This window comes from Diuraphis noxia, unplaced genomic scaffold (genome assembly GCF_037042655.1).
Source record: "Diuraphis noxia isolate RWA-SAM2 unplaced genomic scaffold, SU_Dnox_SAM2 contig0005, whole genome shotgun sequence".
In the NCBI taxonomy this organism is placed as follows: domain Eukaryota; kingdom Metazoa; phylum Arthropoda; class Insecta; order Hemiptera; family Aphididae; genus Diuraphis; species Diuraphis noxia.
This window is the reverse complement of record NW_028301715.1, coordinates 40,016,735-40,034,000: the sequence shown is the minus strand read 5'-3', so window position 1 is coordinate 40,034,000 and position 17,266 is coordinate 40,016,735. Positions and strand designations below refer to the sequence as shown.

Below are 17,266 nucleotides of genomic sequence, written 5' to 3'. Positions count from 1 at the left end.
ACACTATTATAAAGAATAAAATTAAAGTTCTTTACAATCGTGAAATTAAAGAACTAGAGAAATAAAGAATATAGATCACGATTTAAGATATTATATATTATATTGATTAAATCGCGGTATAAACCTTAGACATTTAATGGGTTCTATGACCTATCTATTAATTGTCTTACGTCTATTTTTAATTATTAACACATTATGGCAAGCATCGTAGATAATACAAATAATAAGGCATAAGCACACGTTTGTAGATAACATATATTATCTATAAAATTCACGTTAACACACAATAATAACAACAGGAGCTACTGCAGCTGCTGGTGATAATAACAAATAACAATATTGTCCATCTGTATTATAATTTCTACATGAAATATAATATAGGTAACTCGGTATGTCCTAATGCTGTTATTCAATTATTGAGGCATCGTACGCCGTGTGTCAATGTGATATCGATAACTCTATCGCGGCACTGACGAAATCATCTATTCTGCGTCCATACGTTTTTTATGATCAACGTTGGCGAGATTTAATCGCCGAGTTTTATTGAAACTCTCTGCAAGTCGTCGTCGTGCCGCGGTACCGTCTCTCCGTTATCCTCTGCGGGTGCGGCGTTGACGACATAGTGTTTGGCGTTTTGCAATAATTCCGCAAAATAATAATATACGTTTTTACCAGACAGCAGACCCGTTCGGACCGTCGACCCCCCAGCTGCCGGTCTTGTGTGTGTGTGTGTAATTTATTTTTAAATTTAAATCGAGTAACACCCCATGGACGCGATTTGGGTACCAGGTACCAATATTTTTAGGTTTTTCGATTATGTTATTTATTTATTTTAATCCGCATGCCGTTCACTCTAGGCCGACCAGGCGATGACCGGATGTAAACGACGTTGTGAACAATGGATACATTAATGATCTATTGATCGATTTAGCTTGCTGTTATATCATCTGATACACTAGTACAACTGTACTAGGTTGTTTTTATTTTTCACTTTGCAAATTGTACTCTAAGTGTTGACGCTCGACCCGTAACTATGCCGTCCGAAGACATTTTTGAACTCTACAGTCCACTGAAACAAACCAATGAGAAAAAAACGTAAGTGATACAATTATAATATGATTGTTTTGTACCTACCTAATCATTTATTTTACTGGCATACGGGTGATGTTTATATTATAACAACTTAAAAATAACTGAACTATAATTATTAACGCATATGGTATAGGTAATAACCTGTAAGTAATAGTTAAAACCATAAATTATTGATTGAATAGTATTTTTTGTTTTTATAATAGGCGCCATACAGCTTTTTGAAAAAATATATACAAAGTAACATAAATTACCATTAAATATTTAAATAGTACCTTGTTTAAACTAAAAAAAATAAAACAAATGATGAACAGTTAACAATAGATCCACAAAATATATAAATCTTTTTAGTATTTATAATATTAGGTATATTTGTATTTTTTTTTCCAGAATACAGTAATTCTTACAATTGTGTAGTTTGTATCAAACAATCAACATTATAGTTAAAATAAACGTTTTAAAAATCTAATTCATTCTAATTTTAATTATTTTGATAAATTTAAAAATACAAAAATGTTCTATTATTTTAGTAAGTACTAAGTAAATGTTTTTTTTTTTTAAGCTTCTGATATAAATTAAATTAGTATTACTTTTATATTTTCTGAAATCAGACATTGGTATGTTATAACTTTAAAATTCTGGCTTTCACAAGACTTAGGTATAATATTGTTAAAAATTATACTTCTTGTTCCTATATGAATTCAGTGGTGTAGTGAGTGATGTTTACTTGACGCAATTATATCAGCATTAGAAATGGATTAGCTATGTGATACTTTATGTATATATCATTTGGATTTTAAGGCTTTAGTAAAGCGTGTGATCTACCGAGAAAACAGTTAATAACTAGTTAAATACCTAAAAATTATGAATAAATATGTAATATTATGTAACAAAAATGTAATTCAATTAAAAAAATAATTATAATCAATACATTAGAGTTTTTTTGTGTCTTCAAAACAAATAATACAATTAGTATTAGTCAACATTTTTATGAAATATAAACTTTTTTTATATCTTCCAAAAAATGTATGAATAAATAATTCCGATTCGTTATTGAGCGATACCAACAATCGATTCAATGGCATGGTAATAGATTTTCATTAGTCTCATGAATTTTTCTTAATATTTTAAATTGATTAATAGTAGATCACGACAGACCCGGTAGATCACACAATTTACAAATGCCAATGCCGATTTGAAACCTTGCCACCAGTTAATGCAAATGTTAAGGCTTAACTTTGACTTCTCACTAAAAATGTATAGAATCATAAGATCAACTGTTTAAAATAACCCAGGCGTAATGAAGGAGGGGATGAGGGGGATAGATCTCCCAAAACTTTTATTTTACTGCTAACATTTTATATTTAGTGGAGTAAGTTACTGTATGAGGCTTACAAATTTTACTAAAAACATATAATTCCCCCAAACTAAAATCTTAACTACACCACTGAATATAACCATAGGACCATATTATATAATATAAATGTATAACCTTGTAAGAACCATAGTATGTATAATCCAATAATTGTAAAAATATTTGTTGGAGAAATCTTATCTAACGGTTGATAATAACATCTCACGTTCTCACCATGTTGAATAATATGTTTAAAATGTACATTACTATGGTTAAAAAATACCACTGCTCATGATAATTTTAAATTTAAAAATGTTATCTTAAAAATTATTATTCTGACTAAGTAGGTAAATATTAACAAAGAAAAATACAAGACATCAAAACTTAAATATTAAAAATGTAGTTAGTTATTTATCAATCACATTTTTGAGTTAAGACTACAGTTGAGATAAGATTAAAAGTAAATAGAATCAAGTATACTATATATTACAGGTTGAGTACCATTATTATGTACCTACAAAAAATGGAGGGAAAATTGAAAATTGGTTGTTACCTGTAGCATTTAACGTATTGTGATTTCAATGTAGATTAAATAATGACTTTACCCTTACGAGTAAATCTATATGATACAATCATAGGCTGAGTCCTTCGAGGACTTAGGAGTTCTTAATAAGTCCTAATCATCTTAAATATAAATTAGTATAGTGATTATACCTAGTATATTATAAACAAAATGGTGGGTGGATGTATTTTTTTATTGTTATTGTTATTGTAGTTATCTAATAAAGTATTAAATTAAAAAAGTCACCTATAAACAATTCCTGATTGATTTTATTGTATAAAATACATTTAATATAGAAAAACTATAGTAAAAGGTAAATAGGTACCTACTACAAAATATTTATTTTTTGTTGATTTATTGTACTTTCTAAAATACTGCTTAAAGGTTATAATCTTCTCAATTTCTTGCATTTTTTTTTTTTTTTTTTTTATTAACTAACTACATTTTTCTCAAGTTCAATACTTTGTAAAAAAAGTATTTAATTTTAGAAATCATTTCCTAGCTTAAATTCAATTCCTTTTAAATTATTGATTTATATGACTATTAAGTGTTGGCTAAATTAAATTAACTGATGATGCATATATTATTATGTATAGGTTATACACTAATATATTAGTTATAGCTCTAGGTATAACGTATAAACCTAGACAATTTGATAAGTGATCTGAAATTTAGTTTTTCAATTGGACTCTAAAGCAAGGTTATTGTTGGGCGCCCATGTTATGACTAGTTTGCATTATTTGTGTGAGAATGTTTCCACTATGTATAACGGTATTATTATGTATCTTACATACAAATAATTAATATTATTAACTATTATGTAATGGTTATAATTTATAGTTAATTATTATTTAATTTATCATCAATTATAGGTAAACCAAATGACACAACTTTTTTCATAGATACCACTTGTCAGTAATCTTAAAGGGATATGGGGGTTAATTATTAATCAGAGTTCAACAGCCCTTATAATTAACTCTTGACTGGCCACTTAATTTTTATCTGACTCTTAACTTGAATAAAAATAAAAATAAATAAATTAATACCTACATGCATCACATAATAACTGGAAAGTGTATGAAAAGAATATGTATGAATTCATTGTTATTACAGCAAAAATTGTTTTTAACTAGAATAAATATTTTTAATATGCCTACTTGTTATCTATTTTAATGATTATATTACCTTTTTAGATTCTGCGTAAAGCTTTTTTTGTACCTAGATGATAAATAGTCAAAAAAATGCTTTAATTTTAAAGATCAGTACTTTTCTGGTGGGATATTGAATCTAGTTGGTGCATTAGAGAGGTCAAAATTAAAACTTCCCAATAGTTTTCATAAGTGTTTGATAAAAAAAAAAAAAAATAGAAAAATTGAAGACTTACGAAAACCTGAAGTTTGACAAAATCGGTTTTGTTTCTTGGTGTAACTTCAAAAACTAACAAAACTGAGTATATCATTTTAACCGAATTTTTATTTTAAAAATTTCTAAGCACCATAATATTAAAAAAATATTTTAACTAGTTTTGAGGTATTTATAGACATTTAACATTTTATTTGTTATAGTTAATATTGGTCATAATGTTTTTGTTAGGTCAAAGAACATGGAAATATATTAAAAGGGTCCCCATAAGCTATTTTAAAAGTAGTTGACATATATTAAAGATTACAAGATTTGTTTTAATAAATAAAATTAATATTATTAAGTATTTCTTTAGAATATAGATTAGAAATACATTTCTCGGGGATCAGAAAGTATTAGTAAAAATAAAGGAAATCACTGGAATATATGATACCTATATTGATTACCTGAATTTGTGTATTATTAATATAAAACTATATAACTGTATAATGTTTTGTTATAAATGTTTTAATACAATATATAAATTTAAGGACTGCTTCATAAATTGCATATTGTGTTTTATGATAGATAGTAATTTAATTACTTTTAGAAATTTTCAAAGTAGTAACTTCTTAATAGTTAAATTAATCTTTCTGTTTTGAGTACCTACCTATTATTAAAAGATATACCTAGTTTTAATCTTTAGTTTAAACAGTGTAAAGTTATATCATTCAAGTATCTCATATTGTTAGTAAATTACTAATTATTCATTAAACATTAGATTTTATATTGGTAGATTGATAAATTATAAAAAGTGCTTGTTGTACCTACATAACTACCGCTTATTACTTGAAATAGGTAATTACATTCACCAATAACTATTTTTATCATCAAAAATTATGTCTTGATTAATCTATTGTAAATTTAATAGAGAGGGGATTTGAAACATGTAAGAATTTTAGTACCTGTAACTGGTGAAAGTGGTTTATTCTAGTTTTTGCTCTTGCCACTTTCCAAGGTCTGTGTTATACATTGAATTGAAATGTAACAATTCATATGTATGTAATATGTATGTATAGTATTTATTCTTATTTCTATACATTTATACATACTTCTGAGCAAATATGTATGAAATTTTTTTTTTTTAAGTCATTAAAATGAAATATATCAAATACACAAATACACTAAAGTTAATAATTAATGATTATATTGATATAAAATTAAATTGTAACATTTAATTGTTAATCATTATTTTTATAAACTATTTTTTTTCTAATTTTGTAATAATTTTAACTTTTGTATCAAAGAAAATGGTTTTATTGTTTTCTTTACTTTGGCGCACATGTAAGTACCTATAGTATAATAACTTGCGTACAATTAACCCATATCGTAAGTGTTTTTATTTCTAAGTTATAAAAATTATCATTAATTGATCATCCAATGTATAAAATAAACAAATCATATTTTAATTTTATTATTTATACAAGATTATACAAATCTCATGAAATACCTGTGTATCATTTGTTATTATCTTTACTAAATAAACATCTTAACAATTGTATTTATTTAACTTTATATTAATCATGTGTAATTTAGATACTTTTATTGAATCATTCCAATTAAATTAAACTAATATATTTCATGTAAATTAGAAATTATGGACTAACATTTTGAAAGACCTTTGATTTCATTAAATATTCTTGTTTTGCAAACATGTTTCTATAATTCTATATATTATTGTATTATACATTTTGTTGAATCTAAAAATGCCTTAACACCTATATAAAATTATCTTACCTACCTTGTTTATGATTGTAGATTGTAATCAATGAACCATATCATCCTTATTATTATAATATTTATATAGTATTTGAAATTTGTCTTAAATTCTCAATCAATTAATTTTAACTAGTTATTTTGTATATTATTATTAATATGCATAGGTTGTATTATCACACTTTATTCGTCATATTATATTTTATAATATTATTAATAAAACAAGCAAATTTTAGTTGTGTTAATACTAATGTACTTATTTGATTTATTTATTTTTTCAAGACTAGTTAATTACATAGCCCCTTAATTATAATTACCTACATATCTCCAATAATAATTGATTATGCTATGATATTTTGCATATGAAATACCAATTAGTTATTAATAGATTAAAATAATTTATACTGCTTAAAATATTAATTATGTTAAATGTTTCAAAATAAGTTTTTATCTTTTTTCTGGTCACTTAGGTTATCTCTTATTATTATTTCATAGTCCAAGTTTTGCCTCATTGATACATTTTCTATCAATATGAACAGTAATACTGATGCGTAATTCAACTCTCAATTTAGTTTACCTATTTAATGTTAAATTCATATTATTCATAAATAATAAAATGGCATATTCTTTATTGATTAATGATGATGAATTCTGGTAAGACAGTTTTAGGATATGTACCAACAATTATGTCAAAAAAGAATTTTTTGTACAAATATTGATGAATTTAAATTGTATACATTAAATTTGATGTGTTTTTAATTATAGTTTACCGCCCAATAACATATCAGACAAATTAAGTGATACGGAGACAGTTGAAAGACACAAAACTATAATATTAACTGTTGTTTCACGAGCCGCTGAAGCAGCCAGTATAATACTTGACCAAACTGGTATAATCCAGGTGAATAGAATTTCTAGAATCATTGATGGCCAATATCAAAATATTATATATTATTATTTTAATAAGAGTTTTCTGATACATCTATGTGTAGAGTTATACATTTTTGTAAATTGACCATTAATTTATAATATCAAATTTCAAACCTCACATATGAGTTTATCTGAAAATCTGGAGTATTATATTAAATTTTAATTAAAAACATTTTAATATCTTTTATTTTTAGAATTTGATTTAATTGCTTTTAGGTTGTAACAATTGGCCAAAACTATTTGCGTGTACTTTATGACTTAAATCAAACTAGTCCTGCATTATTTATTCAAGTATTAAAAAAAATGGGCTTTCTAGTGTCTTTTGAGCCAGAAAAACAAACTGAAGTCACCATACAAGTAGAAGGCATGAAATGTAACTCATGTGTAAAAAAAATTGAAGGCTGTGTTCGAGAAAAAAATGGCGTTTTTAGTGTTCAAGTAATATTTATATGTCTGTGTTTGCATAGTAAATTCTTTACATCCATGGATTTGTTGACATGTATAGGTGAATCTTGAACAAAAATGTGCTAATATTGTATACGATTCAAATGCTATATCAGTTTTTGAACTTCAATCAATAATTGCAGAGTTGGGTTTCACAGTGCCAATTCACCAAACTACATCTGTGATAAAAGTTGATGGAATGTCTTGCAAAAATTGTGTGCGGAACATTGAAAGTAATTTATTATTTTACAATTATATTTTAAAATTTTAAATTTACTTTGAATGAATGATTAATTAGGTAAAATTGGAGCGTTAAATGGAGTTGTGTCAGTGTCTGTTAGCTTAGAACAAAAAGAAGCAACTATAGTCCATCGCCCTGGGGACATAAATGATTCACAATTAGCATCAGCCATATCAAATTTGTCTACAAAATTTAAGGTTTCTTTAAAAAATCAAAAAATTGAAGCTCCAAATAATGTGTTTAGTATGTTTGTTCCTGAGGATGAATATAGTAAAACATACCTTAACATCAAAGGCATGACATGTGCATCTTGTGTTATTGCTATTGAAAAACACTGTCTTAAAATTAAAGGTACTATTTAATATTGAAATTTATAAGTTTTTTAGATTCTAAGCAGAGTAATGAATGTATTGATTTTATTTTACAATTATGTGTTTTATTATGTATGCATGTATGTATGTATATATATTGTGTGTGTGTGTGTATGAGATAAGTTGTCAAAATAATACTTTGATTTTCAACTTCAGTAGCTTTTCTGGTTGAAAGGAATACCTATCTAGTTTGGGCTTTAAACACTTCAAAATTACAACAAAAAATTTTAAGAAAAATCAGTTTTTGAGTAAATAGATTTTAGATATTGATGTAACTTAAAAACAAGTTACCTTACAAAATGTTCACTGAATATTTGTACTGGAATTTTCTATAAATGTTAATAATATTTTATTCATTAAGTATAAAAGCTTCAAAATGAAAAACAATGTTCCCCATAAGTTGATATAATAGCAGTTTGAAAATATTAAAAATACATAACCATGTTTTTTTTACTACTGCTTAAAGTTCAAATTTTGATAAAATGTATTTAATTGAAAATTTCAAATTATTTAGTTGTTAAAAATTTATAAAACGTTTAACTATTATAGCTAAGGATTGAAAATTTAAAACAAGGTTCCACGTAAGTAGTTAATTCTATAACAAAAAAATCTATAAACTTCACGAACAAAGGTTTTTTTTTATAGTTATTTTAAGTTCAAATTTTGATTAAATTACATATTAAATAACTAAGAATAACAATTTTAGGTATATTTTTGTAATTTAAAAATATTATTCTTAGGTACTTAAAATGTCTAGAGTAAACTTTATACTCCAATTTTAATAGTTAATGCCGTTAATGACTTATATTAATTCTTAATACTTTTTAATATATTGTATATACTGTGAATGACTGAATGAGTCAGTTACATAATGAATCAGATTTGATAAATTTGGAATTAAATTTATAGGTATCTAATTTTTTTTTTAAATAATAACAACATAATTGATGTTAGATAAAATATCCTTGTCTGACAAACCTTCTCTGCTCTGAATTGTTTTTCGTATACAATGATATTATATTATTGAATTCAAATTTAATACCATCCATTACAATAACCCTCTTGTAACCTACTATGCAGCTGAGTGATATCTATTTACCACTTTTTTTATCCTAACATTTTTTTTTCATACTGTAGGTGTTAAAAGTGTATTAGTTGCTCTAATGGCCGCTAAAGCTGAAGTACAATATGATTCTGCATTAGTACAACCAGAAGATGTGGCTAATTCAGTTACTGATTTAGGCTTTCCTTGTAATGTTTTAGCTGACACAAATTCACGTATTACTCAAACTGAATTTAGAGTAAATATTTGTTTATTTTCACCTATAGATTATTACTTAATAAAATTTCATTGCAAAATATTTTTATATTTGAATGATGATTTAAGATCAAATTTAAATCTAACTCATACATTCTTAATAATTAATTTTATTTTAATAAGATAATATGTATTTTATTAGATTGGTGGTATGACGTGTTCATCTTGTGTAAACAAAATTGAATCAAATTTAATGAAACTGAAAGGAGTTCAAACAGCTATAGTTGCACTCACAACTCAGAAAGGGGTAATTACTTACGATTGTGATCTAATTAGTCCACGAGATATTGCTGACCATATTGTTGGTCTAGGATTTACTGCTGACTTGGTGAACAATAAAGATAGGGGAGATCGAAGTTATTTGAATCATAGGTATACTTTTTATTTGACTAATATTTCATCTATAAAATGTAATTTTGTAATTTTGTTTTAGTGAAGAAATAAAAAAATGGCGTAATTCATTTTTTGTATCATTACTGTTTGGTGGTCCATGCATGATTGCTATGATTTATTTTATGATGGGTATGACATTTAACTTAATTGATCATTCTTCTATGTGTTGTGTGATTCCTGGGCTTTCGCTTGAAAATTTGATTATGTTTCTTTTATCTACTCCAGTTCAGGTATTTATCAAAACAAATATGCATATTATAATGATAAAATATTAATTTTGTAGTAAAATGTAAATATAGTTTATTGGAGGTTGGCATTTTCATGTACAAGCTTGGAAAGCTGTACGTCATTATACAACCAATATGGATGTTCTTGTATCAGTAGCCACTAGCATTTCTTATGTATACTCAGTCATTGTTGTTCTTATTGCAATCACTGAAACGCCAGCTAAACATACTAGTCCAATGACTTTCTTTGATACACCACCTATGCTATTTGTGTTTATATCCCTTGGTCGATGGATGGAACATATTGCTAAAGTAATAATTGGTCATTGAATATAAAAAAAAAAATTACAATCTTACATAATTTTAGGGTAAAACATCTGAAGCCCTCTCTAAATTATTATCCTTAAAAGCTACGGATGCTCTGTTGGTGACAATTACTGATGACTTTAAAATATTAACTGAAAAAGAAATCAATGTTGACCTTGTTAAACGAGGAGATATCCTTAAGGTATTATACAATTTAGAAATAAAAAATGGTTCTATCTTACATATTTTATTTTTATTTATGATCTAATTAGGTATTACCTAACACAAAAGTTCCAGTTGATGGAAAAGTTATTCATGGGCGATCAGCGTGTGATGAGTCTTTGATTACTGGAGAGTCTATGCCAGTGAACAAAAAGCCAAGTAAATAAAAATAAAATATTTTATCACAACATCCTAAGAAAATAATATAAGATAATATTTTATAGGTAGCTTAATAATAGGAGGTTCATTAAATCAGACAGCTCCTCTACTTATGGTTGCTACGTATACAGGAGAAGCAACTATGTTAGCTCAGATTGTACGACTAGTAGAGCAAGCTCAAACATCTAAAGCTCCAATTCAACAGTTTGCTGATCGTATTGCTGGTTATTTTGTTCCTGCCGTAGTAGCAATATCTACTATCACACTTGTATCGTGGCTTTTCATTGGTCGCTATTATACTAAATATCTACCTATTTCTGTAAAGTTAAATACTTTGTTGTAATTTTAAACATGCTGTACTAATTCTTATTTTTATAAAGGACGACGAAAAATATGGTCCAGATGGATGGGAAAATGCTATTCAATACTCATTTAGATGTGCATTGAGTGTTCTGGCCATTGCTTGTCCATGTGCACTTGGTTTGGCCACTCCAACAGCTGTTATGGTTGGAACTGGTATTGGTGCTCTTAACGGTATACTGATAAAAGGTGCTGACGCATTAGAAAATGCTCATAAAGTAAGATTCAAAGTTTTAAAGTTATACTTAACATTTTATTTTCCTTATGATAAATTAATATCCCTTTAGGTCAAATATGTTGTGTTTGATAAAACTGGTACTATTACATACGGAAAGCCCACTGTATCAAGGATTTGTCTATTTGTAGACGACATGATCTGTTCGCTCAGTCTATTATTATCCATAGTTGCTAACGCTGAAATTAGTAGTGAACATCCTTTAGCTTCTGGTAATTATTAAAACATGTTATTCAATATTTTTGCACAACACAAATATCTGTTCAACTCTTTAGCTCTGGTGAAATTTATAAAAGAAGTATTTAAATGTGAGATATCTGGAAAATGTGAACGTTTTCAATCTGTTGCTGGGTGCGGTATTAAGTGTGTTGTCTCTCATATTGATGACTTATTCAAAAATGGAACTAAATCCGATTTCATTATGAACTACCAAAACCATTTAAGGTTGTAATTCCACAGTGTTTACTCAAGAATTTTTTGTTAACCCTTTTTGTATCATAATTTATAGAAGTGGAACGAATGAATCATCATTTGAATATAACAACATAATTGTTGAACTGGTTTTAGGAAAACCACCTACTCAAGTTCAATCAATGCAATTACATAAATTTTTAGATATTAATGAAGAGAAAAAACCAAATGAAACCAAATATGAAGTAAAAAAAAATCATATATAAATAAATATATATATACTAAAATTTGTTCGAGTTAAGAAAACAAATAAACTCATGTATTTTAAATTTTAGGTATTGATTGGAAATCGTGAATGGATGTTTAGGAATGGAGTAAATTTATCAAAAGAAGTAAATTTTAAAATGATCAGTGAAGAAACTCTAGGCCATACAGCAATATTATGTGCCATTAATGGTATTATTTATTATGACTTATCAAATATATAAAATATATAAATGAACACTTAATACTAATTAAAATAATGTCCATTAGGTTTGTTGGTAGCAACAATCAGTGTATCGGATATGATTAAGCCTGAAGCTCATCTGGCTGTATATACATTGATGAAGCGTGGCTATCAAGTGATGTTATTGACTGGAGACAATAGGAAAACAGCTAGCGCAGTAGCAAAACAAGTAGGAATACAAAAGGTGTTTGCTGAAGTATTGCCATCACATAAAGTAGCCAAGATCAGAGCTCTACAGGAGAAAGGTTTGAAAGTAGCAATGGTTGGTGATGGAGTTAATGACTCTCCGGCCCTTGCACAAGCAAATGTTGGTATTGCTATTTCTTCAGGCACAGACGTGGCTGTTGAAGCAGCAGATGTAGTCCTAATGAGAGTAAGTATTTTATGAATATAATGTTATTATTGTATTATTTATATTGTTGTTAACATCATTAACATTTCACAGAATGATCTTCTGGATGTTGTCAGTTGTTTTGACTTGTCCAATAAAACTGTCCGAAGAATTCGACTTAACTTTTTATTTGCTAGTATGTATAATTTAATTGGTATACCGATTGCTGCGGGTGTGTTTAGTCCTTTCGGCGTCACATTACAAGTAATTTAATAACATAAATAATGTAATTCATAAACATTTATGCATATTAACTAAATCTATGTTACCATTTCAGCCATGGATGGCAGCAGCTGCAATGGCATTAAGTTCGGTGTCTGTTGTTGGATCTTCACTTTTACTTAAGATGTTTGTATTTACAATTTTTATAGTTTAATTATCTTCAAATCATTTATTATAATTTTTTAAATTATTAATAGCTATAAAAAACCAACTTCAGCCACTTTAACTACTCCAGAATATTTATCAAGATCTCAAACTGAACTTGATACAATATCTTTGCATAGAGGATTAGACGATATTGAACCATCAATTATGATAAGAGCATCAACATCTTCGGCAATATCCAAGTATGCATTGTATAAATTGTATAGTAAATGATTCTCTCATCATTTTAAGAGTTTAATTGTATTGTACTTCTTATTTAAATAATTGTATAAAATACAATTTTATTATACTTATTTATGTTTTAGGCTTTTGATGGGAAAGACTACTATTTCTGAAGCCGAAAATCAATTATTAAACTCCTTTGAAGATATGGAAGACCATGATATAGGAAATTATGTTGAAAGAACGAAAAGCATAAATGCTTGAGACTATAACCAATTGTATTTGACACAGGTATTGTGTTAAGTACTTTTAAACATGACCAATAACATTTTGTAAATAAGTTAAGTCTTCCTTTTTCTTACATAATTATACAATTTTAGGTTTATTTTTATTAAATTTTTTTAATAATCTTGTTTTTGTATGCATTTAAAAAAAAAAATTAGTTGATTTTATACAATATTCTATTATATATATATTTATGTATGTATTTTTGTTACATTTTTATTTTGTAAAACTTTTAACTTATACTCTTACCATATACCATGTTATACGATTTTTTATGCTTATAAGACTTAAATAGATATTATTATATTTATTCTTAGTATGATGTTATTTATTATTCAAATTAATGGTTACCTTTGTTTTGTATAACAGTATTTATTTATGAAAATAATAATATGTAAACAATAATAGCTGTCATTTTTTTAATTTTCAGTGGTATTTGTGATATCTAATGTTTAACATCAAACTATCAATTAAAGATTAAATCAATAAAAACTCATATGAATTCTTATACTGAAGTTAGCAAATGCTTTATATTTTATAACTTATATTAAATTTATAAGACTGTTCTCTTTTATGGATAGACAGCTATGAACTTGAATACATAAATCAGATTTATATGATTAATATCTAGTACCTATGTAATCTATTATGATTCTTTAATGATGAAAATAAAGAACCTCTATATTCACATTTTTTTTGTGCATAAAGCTTTTCTCTGTTTGATAACTATTATGAATTTTTAATAATGAAGATGTAGCACATCTATAGCCACATGTTTTGCATACCTAAGGGTTTTCCCCAGTATGAGTTTTGACGTGAGTTGTTAAGGCTGAACTAAAATAAATAAATAAATTCTATAATTACAAAGTTTGCATTCATAAAGTTTTTCTTCGGTATGAATTCACATTATGTGTGTTTTCAAAATAGAATAACGTGTAAATGATGAATCACAATCAGTTCACTTGTAAGACTTTTCACTTGTGTGAATACTGTTATGCACTATTAATACCATAGTTGACGCAGATCTATAATTTCAGGTATAGCATGCTAAGGGCTTTTCATAAAAAGTTGAAATAGTTCTGAAAAATATAATAATTAACTTATAACTTTAAGCAGTTCAGTGATTTCGGCTTTCATTTCTAGAACAATTTAAGATAGGTATACCAAAGAATGTCTTAAATTGTGCTTTCAAGTCCACTTCATCTAAATAAAATATCTTAGTATGTGATATAAATTATAAATACTATACCTATAATAAGTAAAAATTTAAGAATTATTTAATTGAAATAATAAGAAATTTATATAAATTTTTGATACAACACACAAATTACAAACAATTCTTATAAGTAGGTACCAAATTAGTGATAACTAAAAATGTATAACTACCTATATGTAGTAATTCAAATTAAATATCATGTTCATGCAAATTGTAAACCTAATTCTTACCCTTGTTTCAATGTCATTATTGTGGTTAGTTTTATTTTCCTTTTTAATAATTCTTAAAAAAAAGTGGGTTAGTGGATGTCACTCTGTTGGACAGCCTATACAGTAGATTACAAGTGGGCTACTGTTATGGATGGTATTAAATTTGAATTCAAAATTCAATGATACAATATCAATATATCATTATATACCAAAAACGGTTCTGAGTGGAGAAGGTCAGTCAGTCAAGGTATGATACTATATTAATTATTTAAAAAAAAAAAAATCTAGATACCTATAAAATTAATTCTAAATTAATCAAATCTGATTCATTATGTACACAACTCACTTAGTCATTCATAAATCATAGAAGGTATATACAATTTATTATAAAGTATTAATAAAAGTCATTAACGACATTAACTATTAGAATTAGAATATAAAGTTTACTCTAGACATTTTAAGTACCCAAGAATAATATTTTTAAACTACAACAATATAACTAAAATTGTTATTCTTAGTTAATTAATAGGTATGTAATTTAATCAAAATTTGAACTTAAAATAACCATAAAAAACCTTTGTGTGTATAGCTTATAGCTTTTTTTGTAATAGAATTAACTACTTATGTGGAACCTAGTTTTAAATTTTCAATTAAATACATTTTATCAAAATTTGAACTTTAAACAGTTACCTATATAAAAAAAAAACGTGCCAATGTATTTTTAATATTTTCAAACTGCTATTATATCAACTTATGGGAAACCTTGTATTACATTTTAAAGTTTTTTGCCAAACGAATAAAATTGTATTGCTATTGATAAAAATAAAACTAAAAAATTGAAAATTACTAATATATTTTAAACGACATTTTTAAAGTCAAATTTTTTATAATATATTTTAATTTTTTTATCATTAAATTGTAATACAAATTTCTATAGGTACTAAAAATTGGTCTAGAGATTGGGCTCGTCTTCTGTAGGTAAGTTTTGTGGTTCCAGTTATGTGTGAGGATTTTGTTGGTTTTATGATTTGGTTGACAATTTGAGTAAAAAACGGTTTTTTAATTGAATGAATTGACTTCTAATAAAATTAAAAAGTAAAATTATTATCTAGGGCATTACATGGGCTTTTTATTATGTTTTAATTTTAAAGCGAGTTTTATATAAGTAATATTTTAAGATATACAAACAATTTACATTAAAAAAAAACTCAGAACTTACTTTAAAAATAAAATATTATAAAAAGCCCAAATGATGCCCTAGATAATAATGTTATCTTTAATTTTTATAAGAGGTCGATTCACTCTAAATTTTAAACCAACGGAGCTAAGCTTGAACTGTTGAGCATAAAATTTGTGCTGCGCACTTGTAAGATTGCGGAGACACAATAATATGCGAATGTAGCGTCCTCTTAATATACTAGCTATTTATTTGGAAAATAGGTTATCATCGATGACGAACAAATGGTCGGCCTTCACGATACACATATTGTAAGATCATGTTTTGGCAGTTAAAATTTTTTTTAAAATTAAAATGTAGACATATGCAAATATAATATTGTTCACATATTTTATGAAATTATTTATAATCGTCCTCCACCACTCTGGAGAAAAATCCTGGTTACGCCACTGGTAAAAATTGTATATTATTTATACTATATTATTATTATACTATAATTATAGCGTAGACCTTTTACGAACATACTGAACATTAATGAGCCTTTGTCATTAAGTGACAACGACGTCCTGCGAGGGATGGACGCGTTTGGTCGAGTCGCAGTAATATTGACTCCGAGAAAAAGGAACTTTTCTTTTCATCGTTCCTAAAATCTTAAATAAAAAACTTTTTTTAGTTCCTCTGGTTCCTCAACAATTTTAAATTGTTTTAATACAATTTGTAGTGATAAATTGTTTAAAATCTATGTGTATTAATTTATAATATTTCTTAATAATCTTTAAATAATTTAGCGATAATAATGTATGTATGTTTACTTACCATACAACACATAAGTTACAAAAAATTACATGAAAAATTCTAGAATTGTATATAAGCTGTTAGAATATATAAATACAACATGCATAAATAAAAATTGTTGTTCATTCTCATCAATAAGTCAATTTTTAAAATAGAAAAAAACTAATACGACAAAATTGTTAAATAAAATTAAAGTAATTTAAATTCAAACTCAAAAAGGGGGATTATATATTTTTTTTATGTCGTTTGTTACATATGCATAAAATTTTTTTTTTAAATAGATTTAATTTTAAATCTTTTATACAGTAAATAATATCAATTAAATTCAAGGTTATGCATTCGAAATATTTCGTGTTACATTTATTATTGAATACACTGTATAATAATTATAGATAAT

The 17,266-nt window shown here is 26.2% G+C and overlaps 1 protein-coding gene across 3 annotated transcripts; it reads left to right on the top strand.

Annotated features, from left to right (window-relative positions):
- Nucleotides 1-350: 350 nt before the first annotated feature.
- ATP7 (copper-transporting ATPase 1) lies at nucleotides 351-14,162 on the top strand. Of its 3 annotated transcripts, XM_089228480.1 has the most exons (23): nucleotides 351-789; nucleotides 858-1,095; nucleotides 6,888-7,023; nucleotides 7,269-7,490; nucleotides 7,558-7,729; nucleotides 7,795-8,088; nucleotides 9,246-9,409; nucleotides 9,569-9,798; nucleotides 9,860-10,049; nucleotides 10,119-10,358; nucleotides 10,414-10,554; nucleotides 10,625-10,733; nucleotides 10,799-11,052; nucleotides 11,114-11,311; nucleotides 11,381-11,540; nucleotides 11,604-11,772; nucleotides 11,837-11,984; nucleotides 12,075-12,195; nucleotides 12,274-12,620; nucleotides 12,693-12,842; nucleotides 12,916-12,986; nucleotides 13,058-13,207; nucleotides 13,331-14,162. In XM_089228480.1, the coding sequence occupies exons 2-23, from the start codon at nucleotides 1,034-1,036 to the stop codon at nucleotides 13,449-13,451; spliced, it is 3,849 nt and encodes a 1,282-aa protein (XP_089084606.1). In that variant the 5' UTR covers nucleotides 351-789; nucleotides 858-1,033; the 3' UTR covers nucleotides 13,452-14,162. The 3 variants fall into 3 exon arrangements, with proteins under 3 accessions (XP_089084606.1, XP_089084607.1, XP_089084605.1); XM_089228481.1 differs by lacking the exons at nucleotides 351-789; nucleotides 858-1,095 and adding an exon at nucleotides 5,530-5,690; XM_089228479.1 differs by lacking the exons at nucleotides 351-789; nucleotides 858-1,095 and adding an exon at nucleotides 6,647-6,776.
- The last annotated feature ends 3,104 nt before the right edge of the window (nucleotides 14,163-17,266 follow it).